The 16,127-nt window shown below is 34.0% G+C and overlaps 1 protein-coding gene across 2 annotated transcripts in view; it reads right to left on the reverse strand.

Moving 5' to 3' along the window:
* Nucleotides 1-936: 936 nt before the first annotated feature.
* LOC117402733 (1-phosphatidylinositol 4,5-bisphosphate phosphodiesterase beta-1-like) overlaps nucleotides 937-16,127 on the reverse strand; it is a 310,538-nt gene continuing 295,347 nt past the window's right edge. The window contains exon 33 of one of the 2 annotated variants that reach the window (XM_059024263.1): nucleotides 937-3,195. In XM_059024263.1, coding sequence (XP_058880246.1) covers nucleotides 2,965-3,195 — 231 coding nt within the window. In that variant the 3' untranslated portion in view covers nucleotides 937-2,964. The remainder of the gene's footprint in view (nucleotides 3,196-16,127) is intronic. The other variant, XM_059024264.1, reaches the window with a different exon arrangement.

Below are 16,127 nucleotides of genomic sequence, written 5' to 3' on the forward strand. Positions count from 1 at the left end.
TGTGAGTCTTTTGTTTTTAAATGTTAGTAAATTATAGAATGTGTCCTATTTTTAATATCAAGATGTATGTATGTCACACTGTTTACATACAGTACAGTATATCTAGAGGACAGATAATAAAATGATGATGAAACTAAAAATATGCTTTACTACAAGTTATTGAGTATATCAGAATATATCAGGAGATCAGGAGATACAAGAAGGAACCTGTTTATATACACATAGAGTGCATCACACACAGACTGAGGATGTTAAGACATGGTGAGTTACTCTGTCATGTATTTACAGCTGTGGCAGGGAGTGTACAGTATATGACTAACGTTGCTATTTTATAATTAGCTTCAAATGATATTTTAACTGTAAATTCTGTATGTTTTGATTAGTGTGATTGCCGTTCAATTTTACTGATTTTTTTTAATATGACGTGTGTCAAGTGCCCACTCCATAATTGTAGTGCATTTTTCATGTGCTAAAAACATTGAGGGGTCATTGAAAGAAAAATAAGGAACACTACCCAGGACAAAACACGAGTTTTGCTGAGTGTGTTACATTTTGTTTGAGCCACTATATGATGAATGACTGTTGATAATACACAGTATAATATATAATAGCAAGACCGAGGTTGATGCCAGTCTAGTATTCCTTATTTGTCTTTGAGGAGCAGTGTTTTGGTGTACTCAAAACAGGCAACAGTGTGGGTTAAACTCTTTTTTATTGATTTTTTTATTGGAATAATGATGAAAGCACATATAAATACAAGTGGAAGAAACATCATGCCACAAAATTGCATAGAATTTTTACAAAAACGTGTTAATAATGCATTTTGAACAAACCATAATTGTTAAGAACCAAATTTTATATATATATATATATATATATATATATATATATATATATATATATATATATATATATATATATATGATATATTATGAGCTTGAAAGGCATATCACAAAGTAAGACAACACTCACAGACATCTCCATACAATTTACAAGAATAATATTCATTTCAAAGAAACACAAGCAAGGTCCCTTTAATTTCATAATACATTTATTATAGTCAATGGAACGTGTGAAATATATTGATAAAAAATGTCCGGCATTTCATGAGATAAATCTTTTGAGAATACTGCTGCCCTCAAGCTTCTCTCAGTAGTGGGAAGGTATTAAAAGTGCACATACAATCTAGTTACAGTAAATACAGAAAGCTTATTATAATACAATAGAGATGTACACAGTACTGCATTTCATACATTCAACACCTAACAAGGCAAACACATAAAAGGCACAAGACTTCCACACCATAAAGACCCTTATTGTTTAATTAAATAAACTCTTTAAATCTAATTCAAGTAATATTAAAATAATAAAATATATTTTCTTAACTGCAGTGGTACAAACACCTCAAAATGCAATAAAACACTAAGAACTAGTTTTATTAATAATGGCAGAACATGGCACTGTAATTTGTTAAAAAAAAAAAAAAAAAGGAATACAGCAAACATAAATAGTAAAATAGCTGGATTTACTAAAGCTGCAAAAAAATTAATTGTGATTTCTGTAGTAAATTACCCATTGACCACATCTGCAAAGCTGTAATCAGAACATTCAAAATAATATTATTTTAAGATATCTGTTTACAAGACGCAGCATTACATATTGATTTTTTTAACCAGTGCAAATTAAACCTATTTTCAGAGGAATTAAAATTTAAAAAATACACAAAGCAACAACATTCACTGTAATCCATTAAAACTAATGTATTCACTGTATCTTAATCAGGATATTCTAGACAGAACAGTGTTTTAAAAATCAAGCTTCAGAATGCTTTTGTCTTCAGAAAAAAAATGGCCACACTTTAACATTAATGATATTAATATGAAACATCCACTTGTATTTTATTCAGCTGTGGGGGTTGGGGATACATTCAGTTTTGTACACTTAACCAAGGTGAAACTAGAATATTTATGTTTTGACAGAGCACTGGAATCTGTTAAACCATCTTCATTCCTGTTTCAGGACCACTGAAATGTTTGTTATCAATGCAAAGCGATGAAATTGTGCAAGAAAAATGGAAGTAGCTGTACAACATGTGATTTCTGTTTCAAAATCAAGTATTTATGAAGGTATTTTTTTATGTAACAAACTGAAATACATTTACATCTATATTAATGTAACATCACAGTATCCACTATATATAAAACCTTTACAAGTGTACAGTAACACATAGTATACCACATTATAATGCATCTCTGTAACATTTTTTTCATTAACTGAACCAAACTGTCCACAATTAAACAGATTAATGGCATGACTATGCAAAATACATTTTCCTAAAGAATGGTTTTGCTAAAGAATAATGAAATAAAACATGTCTGCAAGTCTCTTAAATATTGTATAAAGCAAATAACAAGACACATTTCAGCAGATATCCCTACCTGTATGTACTGAGAACACAATCATAACAGCAAGTCGCCTGTGCTTGCAGACAAAAGCAAATAATCTCCATTTGTTCAGTGCAAATGTACAGTGAAGATGCTTCTGGTAAACTGTGTTAAATATAACTAAAGAAAGGCTTGATAGTCATGCTTGTATATGCAATGTATGGTCTGAAAGTTTAGTTTTGCCTGGCACTTTAAGAAAATGATCACATACAATAAACCTTGATTCACCCTTAGAACACCATTAAACATTCCAGGTGTTTTATAATGATTACGTATGTAATTATAACTGTTAGCATGTGTTTAGGTCCAAAACACTGGCACTGTGACCCATAATAAAAATACATTACAATCACAACAGACCACAGCACGAAAGAAAAGCTTCCTTTCCAAGAAACGATTCAAGAAATGTAGTTTCCTGCATTTAGAAGTTGACAGATACAAGCCCTTGCTCTGTATGGGCAGGGTGTGTGAGTGGCTGACCCTGGCACAAAGAAATATAGCTAAAACACAGCAGAGCTGCCTAAAGTGGAGTATCAAACACTTTATCTGGATTTTCATCCTCTAAATCATCCTCGGGATGTAGAGGCTTGTGGTTAGTTTTTCCACTTTCTGACACCAAGGAGGAAGATGCAGTGCTGTGGTCTCCTTCTTCAGTGAATTTCCCTTTCATGGCTTCTTGTACAAACTCCTGGATTTCCGCGGGAAGTCTTTTGAATTTATCTTGGTACTCCTGATCAAGCTCATTCTGCAGCTGTAAACAGAAACAAAACAAAGCTGGTCCTTAGTTTGAAATGATGATGTACTACAACATGTCTTTCTCTTTTAAGTTTAACATGATTATTTTGCCATGAACATCATTAAAACACATTTCTTCTGTAATTCCTCCATCTGCTTGTTTACTAGAACTCTGCAGTAAATGCAACATGCACTGCTGGTGATCCAACAGGCTTAAAAAACCCGCCATCATCCATATTTATTCAAAGGTTACATACCATAAGTACAAAACATGGTGGTACTGTATATGTAATACTAAAAGAAGCATTTACAATTATACGAAATGAAGACAAAGAAACATATGTCATAACATTTTATGAGTTTCTTTTAGTATCACTAAATGTGCGTTACTGTAGACTAGTCAATTGACAATGGAAGTTAAGAATTAAAAACATTTTTTTGGTTCATGACGCAGCAAATGCACTTTTAAAACTAATGATCCCGGATGACAGTATTTTTAAATATACTGCTTTTCAAATGGATTACGTTACATGTCCATTTGATCATTGGCCTTTTTTTTTCGGCTACAATTTGGCAATTTTGCTGAATTGAATGGTGGTTTTGTGGATTTTTCTCTAACTAAGATAAATTGGCAAGCCTTGCCTTCTTGACAAATCCAGCTGCTGGAGACAGAGATAATTGTTATAAGCAAAAGAAGGTCTTGTTTTGGGTTAAATACATTACATGCACTATTCATGCTGTTAACTGTCAAACTAAATGCCTGCAGCTACAAAATGACATCATAGGGCTAGATTCTCCAAATCGATATCAGTACATTTTCTTCATGAAAGAAAAATGCAAACAATAAAGTTAATAAACCAGAAATAAACATCTCAACCATTTCATTAAGTGCTTGTAGTGTAAGTATTAAAAAATGTTTTTTTTTTTTTTTTTTTTTTTTTTTTAAGAATTGTAATTGTTGTTTTTTTTTTCATTACAGAAAATAAACACTAATAGCAATTTGGAGTAAATAGCTTTGAGAATCTAACCAAATATTTCAAAGACACCTTACAATACATGAATAATTGTGTGTTTATATAAGAGTGGATTTTATTATGATTTTACCATTAATTGATCATATACAGTATAAAGTACATGCAACCTTTACACAGTCACCTGAACTCAATTATAGAGGCACCTTGAATGAGAAGCCATATAAGTTCAGTTCTTTTGGTGACATTAAAATCAGGTTTCACTGAAAATACATTTAAATTCCTGGCAAAAATGTTTCCTTTTATTAAAAATCAAATACTATATACTAAGTAATGGAAGATCCAGCATGGCTATTCGGTGCTGCTGCATTTTTTTATATATATATATATATATATATATATATATAATTTGCCAGATCTCATTAGAATGTAGCTTGTATTCTAATGACAGAATAACTGGATGAATCACTTTCCAAATTATGGCACATTAAAAAAATAATAATCTAATTCTCTGAACTTCATAGTGTATGGAGGTTATTTCAATCATACCTACTTGTACCCCTTCTGGGGCTTATTCAGCTGTCCTCACTCGTAAAAATAACTTTCAGTATTTACAATTAGGTCCTAAAATGTATTAGTGAAAAAAAAATGTTTTAGACATAAAATATTTTGTAGCCTACATGTGTTTATGCTGATCATGCTATTTGTTCAGTAACTTGTTCACATTGTGTTTATAAAGTTTATTCACTTTGCTAGAGAAGAGTGCACGTGCCTGTGTTGTTACTCTGGTATGCTGAAATAATGTTGCTGAAAGTTATCAGTCCGCATCCAGTTGTTTGATTTTTTCAACTTGTCAATCAAACCGAAGACTTGTTGCTATGCCTGTTGTGGTTACTGTATTGACGCTGACAGCAAATACAATTCTCGTGCTATTCTAAATTTAAAAAGATACATTGAACGTATAGGACCGCGAGGAAGCAGACTTAGTTATATTGACAGACAACATTTAGAGGGCATATACTAGAACAAAGATCTGTATTCATGCATTTTCTGGCAGAGTGATTAAACACAGTTTGAACGATAACATTCATGGTCCTTTACCAGAGATTCAGGACCTCATATTGACCAATAAGGTCAAGGAAATCAATTTTCGAATTGAGACTTTTTTGTCAAGGGCAGTGACTCGTAGTGTCATAAATTCAAACTTTAGTACTGTAACTGAATATAATACATCTTATGATACATCTTAATACATCCCTAATTATTAGAACTCTCATAATACCATGACAGGTTGATTTGATCAAACACACTTTAATGAAATACATACAATTATAAACACATGGAAAGTCAAAGTTCAAAGAACCTTCACATGCTCAACATCAAAAGTCATAGACAAGAAGAATGTACTGCAGATCATTCTAAAGGAAAAGTAGTATTTGGCCCTTATCTGTAAAAATAGTACACAGAAACAAAACAGCATTGCTTGCTTATTATAGGCAGTAAGTCAAATAATAGATGTTCTATTATTATAGGCACTAAGTCAAATAATTTTTCAAACACTGGCTCCCTCTGATTAAAAATTATGTAATTGTATTAATTCTTTCGAAGACCCATTAATTGTTTAATTTCACTGTTTAACTACAAGATCCAATCTCAGAGGAATACGGTAATTAAAGAAAAGCACAAGAAGTGAATTATGTCAGAGATCCCCAGCAGTGGAGAGACAAAAGGCAGATGTACACGTGTACCTTCATGACTTGCAGTGAACCAGAATTCAACTTTATTGCATGCAGCAGTTCTTGTAGTTTATAAAGTTTGAATCTGTAACTGAATATAATACAAAACCAGCTGGTCTGAATTCTATACTACCTTTTGCTTTGTAACGCTAATCTGCCCTACATTACTTCTGGTTGAAATGAGCACTCTAACAGTGTTTTAACAGGGAGGGCATTAACTGAAATTAATGTTTTTAGACAGCCAGAAACCCTGCCTAAAATGTGCAGCGAATCTTTAGGGACAACAGAAATATCACAAACCCCAAAGCTTACAAAAAGCAAAGCTAAAAATGGCCCAATGATGTATTGCTCTTGCAGGTTAGACCATTTCTCCCAGTAAAGATCTTTCACTTAATTAATTTGTCCATTATTTAGACAAATTGTTCTGGTCGTCATAAGCCTATTTATTTTGTATTGCTTTATTAACTTTTGCTGTAATCTGGTTACCTTGGGGGCAGCATATTGGCATATTAAGGATCCAGGTGGGGAACTGATGTGCCCCACCTTTTGATTATTAGGCTCAATATTTTCATTTCAGATTTCTTCTCCCATACCACTCATAAAATGCTATTTATTTCTATGAACATAGTGCTCAATTTCCGGCACAAGGTTTTAGGACATGATAATGGGAAATCCAGGTTGACATGTCCGCAGTAAGACAGGGAAATCATTATTTTCGTCTATTTCCATTTCTTTCACTTTTTTTGTCCTTAATTGCCATCCACTGAGAGCTGCGGCACCATCATTAATCTTGATGTGGGAATCTGAAGGATTCTTCCACATGTGTGTTGCACGAATAATAAACTCTTTGGTAGATAACGCTTTGATTTTTATTCCGGCAATATATGTCAAAACAGGTCTGCTGCTCTGAATGCTAATAAACAGATACTAATAAATTCCAGTGACAAAAAAAGTAAAATGATCATTAACATTCAACACCAATTTAAGCAACTGTTTGATCCTTTTTTAAAATCCTCAGTTAAAATACTCTTTGTCCAGGGAAATGTGTTTTCTTACTCTGTTGGCAGATCAAAATTGGCACCATTCTAATAATACAAACAGCAAAGGATCTGACTTCACAGCTTTAATAAAAATATGATAGTAACAACGTCAAGAATATTTTACACCATTGAAAAGACTGGATGCACTAACATTGCCTCAGTGTCTCCTTTGGAAAAAAAAAAAAAGATATTCCAGTAATGTGCCATTTTTTCCAGTGGTGTGAAGCCTCTTCACAAGGCACTTAAAATCTTACAGAAGTGAGTGCCAGCTCATGTCATGACTCCTGTCTAATATATCAATTTTTCTTCTTAATGCACCTAATCATGGCAGCTCGATGGCGGCTTATTACAACATTAGACATTTTAAAAATGTCTTGCAAATAACATAAGGCCATTTAATTAATCTAACTTTTCTTACTTTCACATCCATTAAGCTCAATTTCTCAAGCAACACTTGAACCTTTGATAGCCTTCCTCCTTTTATTTACCCTTTGCATGAAATCATTTCTTTCTTTGCTCCAAGTTTCTATTTTGAGATGTTACCCTTGTTACATAATGGGTGTATGTAATAATGTGTGAGATTCAATTTTACTTGTAAGATAGTAAGTACAAGCTTGTTAGAAAAATAGAATTCTTTTTTTTACGCATTGTGATTTACTTCAAATCCATCCATCATTATGTAAGCATCTGCTAGAAAGGTTTGTCTTTTTATCATAGCTTATTGTAATTATTTTTACAGATTCAGTTCAATATCAATTCTTGTTGTCATTACTTTAATATAAATATGTATGTAAAAATGTCATAACTGCACAACGGTAGCAATGTAACAGGGTGGAGGCTGGACGCAAACCGGTGCACCACAAGCGAGTGTCTTAACCACAGTGCAAAAGAGCTGGGCTCATCTACATTTGTGGTTTTAGAGCTTTTAACCTCATGTCATCTCATCGACAGGGGACAGGACAGAATTCATAATGGCAGTGTATCACACAACACTGCCCGTTACACTCGCCTCCCGTTTAACCTCGGCGATCAGCAGCAGCCAATTTATGAGATCTGGGCCATGGCACCAATGTAACAGGGTGGAGGCGCACCACAAACAAGCGCCCTAACCCCAATGCCAAAGGTTACATCAGCAGTGCAGTTTGTGGTTTGGTCTCATGGGTTAGATCTCTTGGCTTGTTTTGAAAGCATCTAGTGGGTAAATATTGTCTTTGGTGATTTGACTGTTTTTTTTTCTATTCTTTTCGATTATGAGGTCATCACCAATGCAGAACTTCAATCACGACAATGCTCTGTATGGTATATCACACCCTCCCTTTTTTTTCTTTTATAACTTTGGTTATTTGGACAGCCGGTGGCGGCTGTCCAAATAATTTTTCCGTGAGAATAACAGAACCTCTTGAAAAAAGATCCCTCTCACGGCAAAATAAATTCAATTCCAATTTCTTCTTTAGTCAGAATAGTTATTGGTTAGCGAGAACGGCAGAAGCTCACGAAAGATCCCTATCTCGTGACAATAGAATTTCGTCAGATTACTTCTTCTTCCGTGATTTGCTTGTTTGTGAGACGAGTTTGTGAGACGAGTGATGAAAAAAGATTTAAAAAGATAAAATATACAAATTTCACACTCACAAAAAGAAACAATAATGTTACAGTCAGTCTTATTGAGTCTCAATTACAAAGAGATGTCATGGTTTACTAGATATATGATTTTAAGGCAGTTCCGATTTGTATTTATTTTTTTAAAACTGAAAACAAGATGGCCATCTCACGAACAAAGATTTTTTCTGATGAAAGATTGAACTCTATGAAAATGAATCTTTTGTTGTGAGGTCAATTCATCTTTTGTGCTCAAACATCTAACTTTAAGAACTGTACTGCCCAGAACCCAAAATTTCAAATCCATATAACTCATGAACAGATTAATATTTTTTCACCAAACCAGCGAAAGGCATTATTCTGGGCCAGTTCCTTTGTACCCTGACACAAATTCTAAACATCTTGGGTGCTAGAGATAACTGATTAAAAAAAAAAAAAATCACTATCCGGATCCACACAGAATGAAATGTTACACGTCAAGAGATCCAACCCACGAGACCAAACATCCAAATTTGTATGCAAATCCATTGCCGTGAAAAAGTATTTGCCCCCGTCTGATTTTCTGTATTTTTGTACATTTTTCACATTGTATTTGGTCAGATTTTTTTGTGGGTTGTAGTAGTATATAGAGGGAGTCTGAGAGAAAAAAATGACACCAAAGTTTGGTGCTTCTTTCATTTGTTTGGTGTGCAAGGTAAATCAAACATGCAATATTCAGATGTGAAAAAGTTATTGCCCCCCCTAGTTAACTCAATCCAATTAAAGGGATAATTTGGGTCAGCTGTTTGAGTACTTTGGTTAACAACCAGGCCTGATTTGGGCCAGCCTTGCCGAATATAAAGACAATGCTCCGAAACACAAGCAAGTCTACATCAGAATGGCTGAAGAACAATAAATTTAAAGTTTTGGAATGGCCTAGTCAAAGTCCAGACCTAAACCCCATTGAGATGTTGTGGCAGGACCTGAAACAAATGAAATGACTACAGAAAGCGTTTGGTTGCAGTTATTGCTGCTAAAGGTGGCGTAACCAGTTACTGAGTCTAAGGGGGCGATTACTTTTTCACACATGGGCATTGGGTGTTGCATAACTTTCTTTAATAAATAAATGAAACACATACATACACACACACATATATATATATATATATATATATATATATATATATATATATATATATATATATATATATACACACACATACATATATACACACACATACATATATACACACACATACATACATATATATATATATATATATATATATATATATATATATATATATATATATATATACAGTACTGTGCAAAAGTTTTAGGCAGGTGTGAAAAAATGCTATAAAGTAAGAATGCTTTCAAAAATAGACATGTTAATAGATTATATTTATCAATTAACTAAATGTGGTCAGCAAGACATTAGTCAGAGTAAGCAACATTGCACTGTTTAATGGGGATATTTTGTTTACATTTTCTGAGGAGAGGTACATAAAATTAATGTAACGCTAAAATTGAATCTACAATGGGAATATTAATCAAAATGAAGGTAAGCGCACATAAGGCAACATTAGGTAGAACAATATGATTTTCTTTTCATAGAAACACATTGCATTTGGGTATAACAGCCTTTATAAATGTGGCACCATGTCTAAAACCTACTTAAACCCATGGAAAAATATCAGAATTAAAAACTTTTTTTTATTTTTATTTTATTCAACAAAATAATATAAAAAGTGAATTCTCTTTGCCATTATCTTTCATCTATTTTCCAATCAGTTTAGATAAACAAACGTCACAAGGCTTCCATAGACAGCATATAATTGACTGGATGACTCATTCTGTTTCAGTCAGGTTTAGGGCGGAAATGGCACATAGCTTACTTTTTATTAAAATACAGAACCATAAAGAGGAAAGTCCAAATCACTTGTCACAAATGCTGCAGGATAACTGGAGGGCATATTGAGTGTATAAAAACTACATTTCTAGATTTTATCCAACGGGAAGACTTTTACCTCCTCGTACATTTGATGCACTCTCTGGTTTAAGTAACATATGTAAACTAGCTGTGGCACACGTACAGTTCAAAGCTGTAATGCTTCAATTACAACAGCAAATCTAATAGCTGTTGTTTTTTATAATATTCCAATGGAAGTCATTATGAATGGATTGCCATTTTAAATTATCTTAAAGAAATTCACACAGAAAGTATGATTTATTATTATTTTTTTATTTCTATAGTCATTTTATTTTAATTCATACAGCATGTACAGTGTTCAAATGCCTGACTATTATTATTATTATAATTATTATTATTATTATTATTATTTTATTATTATACATAGTTAAGCAATGCACTGAATACATGCTCTGTGTATAAATACATTTTTTAAATGAGTGCTTTTCTACTTTAACTGGAAGAAGATGCTTGAAATTATGCCTTCTTTATTAGTGAGTTGCAAGATCCTAAGCGTTGCTTAATGTATATTTTAAGGTGGGTTTAAGGAATATACTTTATACCCTCTGAATCTGGTTAAAGTCCATCTGTTTGCCTGCCCTTCACACTCATAGGTACCAAAAGATTAGGGGATTAGCGTTCATTTTTATATAAGTGGACTAAAAACGTTTTAAAAAGTTGTTTAAATGTGTATGCACAACACTACACAGAATTAAAAAAAAAATAAAAATAATAATAATAATAAAATACACCACTTCATTGTCACTTGCCAGTGTTGCATTATTTTGTTTGCCCACTACACAAAGTCAGCATATGACTTCAGATCCAAAGATGTTAAAAGTAAAAAGGGAAGCACATACAGTTTACCAGCAATGTGAAATAAACAGATTATAAATAATTTAATAAGTGAATTTAAATATAAAACTATAACATACACATATCTATATTCTTAGAAAATAAAACCAAGAGCATACAACCATCAGTGTTTTATAAGAATTGCTTTTACCTAGGCTTCTCTCAACAATTTTACTCAATATCTGACCTGAAAGCTCTTGTCAGTGTACTCTAAGAGTGACACATGTTGAAGAGAATTCTCCCTGTTTCTCCACTGATGTTTAATTTTTTGGTATAAATACATGCTCATCATTCATTTTCACTTACTATGCAGCTGTGTGCACATTTTAAAAGCAGGATGTGTGCACATTTCACCACAACAAGGATGCCAATGGCATGGTAAGAATTACAATTGGACTTCTAGCACGGTTGTCGGAACTATGGGTGCTGGAGGTGCGGGAGCAACTCCTGTCTTGAAGTACAGGGGTGCTGTGCACCTGCTGGTGCAATGATGAATCAAGCTAGTTTTGTGAATCTTATGAGCTGTGCATGCACTGCATTGTGTCTTTACATTGCTTTGGAACGCAAACAATTATAGACCAATTAGTTGCAATCTCGCGAGAGCCGATTAGCAGTTGGAATGCATTACATTCTAATGTAAATTTTGAAAATTCTTCAGCAGCACCACCTGCTAACATCAGCTCATCACAAATGCCACTAACAAGGGGTGCTGCTTTGTAGAGCAATACTATAAACACACACGTACACAGTAATATTCTAGATGGGCTAGATGTCCATTCCTTCATGAAAAAAATCATCAGCATTGCAAGTCAACCTTTTGGAGCCACCTGACTGTCCTTAAATAGGGGCTTAAATATGGCTATTGTCCACTGAATTTATTTTGTACCTTTATCATACTTTTATAAAAACATTAAATAGGATATGAATAAATGTTTATACATTAATCCTGGCATCATGTTTTACAGTAAACACCAACAGATCTCATATTGTTAACACTGATGTGACAACCTTCTAAAATAGGTATTATTATTTTTAAATCCATATGGGACAATGTATCTTTAACAAATACATACATACAGTATAAAAAAAAAAAAACGGGAGAAAAAAACTGCAGAAGTAATAATCTACAAAATACACAAAAACAAAAAAGTACACCTGCCACAAATCCCAGGTTAATAATCTGTTCCTGAAAGTTGGTGTATATGTGTATATGTGCAAAGAAACTTGCCTACAGTATTTTACTGTGCCACAGCCTATTAACTTAAAGTCAGTAAGCCACAGATAATTCAGACTGACAGAGAATGTAGCCAACTGTTTATTTAACCTAAATGAGATATGTTTCCCTTAGTAAGGAATATGCTTTAATCCCTACTGGAAAGTGCTGTACATTTCCCCAAACTTTGCAAATGCTCAACCTCACTTTTCAATTTTACACTTCCAATATACAGTATTATCATATTCAGGTAACCCTCTTGTGGCCCCAGCTCAATGGACCAATACTGTTACCAAGGTCACCTTCGTAGAGTTATATTTTCATCCAGCTGACATTGATTCATGTTGCCAGATGGCTAAGGACAAAATGCGATTGCTCAACACAATTTGTGACCTACTTACAAGGCTAACAATCTGCTGCCTAGCTCCAAGTAAAGCATAAAGCCTTTGATTAAAAATGTAATTTCGCCTCTTCATCGGTGTGCATGTGGCATGTGGTGAAAGCATGCCGAATGCAACTGTTCTTGAAGGGCTTAAGCTCTAAGACTTCTGACACTTCTGACAGGAGGAGGGGGGGGGGGGGAGGTGGATTGTGCCACTGAGGTATGACAAGCGAGACACCTCTTTATCACCTAATGGGACACAACATCTGAAGTAATTAAAAGTTACATTGACACCGGAAACACAGCAGCCAACCAAGGCAAGCAACATTTCATGGGATTATTTGCTAACCCTGGAGAAGCAAATCACAGAAACAAATATACAAAAGAGCTACAGAATATGGTGTTAGAAAATCTGTTCAATAAATAAGGCTCCAGGAAGCCCAGGACTATATTCAGGTCTGTTAAAGGAAGCTTTAATGGTCCCTGCCAGCACCATTCCTGACTGCTGCCAGTACCATTGCACTTCACCTTTCACAAGCACTAACATGAGCACCAAACATTATAATGCCTCTGGCTTTGAACTCACTAATAAGTGACTAACAGCCTTTTAACATAAAGTACACAAGATAAAGCAGCTTAGCTGTTAAGATCAAACATTGAGACTGGCTACTAAAGACTGGACTGGTAATTATGATTCTTTTTTTTTTTGTTTACATTTTTTTAGCTTCCACAAGAGTTTCTTATACCTAAGTAGTTCTAACTTCTTATGACAAACTATAGTTTCACTTAATGTATTACATAGTTATCAGATTATATAAGCGTTACCAAAACCCAGTTGCTACATGGCAACACCTACAACATGCATTGTGTAAATATAAAAAGAGGGAGCGTCAATTGCGTCAACACGCTTCTGAGTTACAGTCTAAAGGTTACAGAAACAAAACAAACAGGCAAAAAAAAGCAATGTCATGTGAACCTGAAAATATGAAAGTGTCTTTGACTTCAGTTTAGCTCAATCCCTTCCACAGGCAAGCCACAGCTCATGAGACTATATTGCTCAAAATGTCTTTGATTGAAATGAGTTCATATGCGGACAGAGAAAATTATCTGACACAAACTCACAGTGATAGAGTCACATATAGTATGCAGATGCACAATTTATTAATTAGGCAGATGGGGAAATGGTTTATTTTAGGGAGTCACGTTATAACTGCCAATTAACCTTTTATCAGGTTTACTATATTTATATTTTTTAGCCAAGGCACTCGCACTGAATATTAAAAGCAGTATTAGCTAAGCGACAGAGGTTATCTCAAATTTGAGATCACGACACTGGGCACTAAATCTGGGTGTCCTGTTAACTGTAGTTTGTACTGTAGCAAGGACCACCACGATTCTTTTCAGTTGGAGTTCTGATAGAAAATGTGCATTAAAAAGAAAGTTAGATAAGTTGTTCTTACTTGCTCTAGCCCTGTCCCTACATGTTCCAATTTATTTTTTGCACCGTGGGTTAAAAAAAAAGTCCACCTTTGAATATTAAAAAATAGTTTTGAGTATTTCACTTATTTTTAGCCTACATATCTAGGTTACCTAAAAAGGTGCACAGTACACATTTGTATACGGTATATATCTTGCTTCCAAGATGTTATGAATCCACTGGGTGAATGACATGTATAATTCAATGTGATGCAAGCGACCTTATTGAACATAAACTATGTGTCCTATTTAGAAACTTCAGCAATGTGCCTTTTACGACAGCTTTGCACATGTTAAAACATACTTTTGACATTTTAGATGAATCAATATTCCATAACTTCAAACACTTATTCTGAGGTAAAACTATAACAAGGGATTTGATCAACCAATACCTGTACTTTGTTAGACCAAAGCACTGGAGAATGACCTTTGATTGCATCAAACACCTTTCTGTGGTTATTGGATTAACCCTAAAAATAGGTGGTTGATGGTACATGGAATGAGCTGTAGCTCATTCCACCAGATTATAAACAGACACATTTCTCAACTACTTCAATGGCTTCATGAATTTCTTAGTTGAAAGGTTTGTAAGCCTGTAACACATCAGTATGTCCTGGATCATAGTAAAGTATGTTTTCTGCAGTATGACTACTAATACTGTTGGTAAGTTGTGTTGCAAAGCTTTTGGTATAAACATGAACATGCTTGCAAGGTGCTTTACCTGGGGCACCCAGTTTACCAAGCTATAAATGAGACAGAGACACTTCACTGCACTCTATACAAATAAGACGAGCAACACAAAATAAACCAAAAGTAAAATCCACAACAAACTTAGTGCTTACCAATTGCCTGTCAAATTAAAAGAGTCGTTATCACGTCCCTATAAGTTATGACAATACCCGTAAAATGTAATGGACCAGCTATGATGTTTCCTATCTTCCCAAATCACTTTCAATACGTTTTGAGCATTATAAACTGCTTTAAGCAACTCTGATCTATCCCAATAAGCATATTCATATTTTCCGGTCAAGTAGTAGCAGGTGCACCACGATAAAAGTCAGTTGATGCACCTATTATTCTCACTGGAGAGTTTTTCTGAGCTAACCTTTACAGACAGTAGCTGTTGAGGTTGCTAGAAACGGTCTGCCTGGCGTCACATGAAGCAGTGTCATTTGGGATGAATGAGTTCAATGGCCTATTGGTTTTAAAGATGTTCATGCCATGTTCCGAACAAGAACCCTAGTCATTTCGAACTGTCCTTCCAGATTTTGTGTAGGCTATTCATTCATTTATTTATTTATTACGTTACGATAATATTAATGTAATAGAAAAAAAAGTCTTACAAGCACACATTTGAATTATTAAAATATCAATAATACACGTACAACACTATGAAGGTTAAACTAGGGGGTAGATTTACTAAGATGGGCCAGTCGCAGCACAAACGTAACACAATTTGAATTTCAGTTGTACCACTTAAGAAAGTAAACATTTTGTTGTATGTACTAAGAGAAAATATGTTAATGAAGACAGCTGCAATATACTAATTTAAATATTTGTTGCGTCTTCTTAGCGAGATCTCTAGCAGTATACATTGCGAGAGTTGTGTGACATTGTTCAAATAAATAGCGGGAGTTCAGTTGTGATTTGCTGCAGCAGAGGGTGCCCGAAAGATAACATCTATACATGCAAGGGTGCAAGAATCAAAATAACATTGTTTTTGTT

The sequence above is a fragment of the Acipenser ruthenus genome, chromosome 5 (genome assembly GCF_902713425.1).
Source record: "Acipenser ruthenus chromosome 5, fAciRut3.2 maternal haplotype, whole genome shotgun sequence".
In the NCBI taxonomy this organism is placed as follows: Eukaryota; Metazoa; Chordata; class Actinopteri; order Acipenseriformes; family Acipenseridae; genus Acipenser; species Acipenser ruthenus.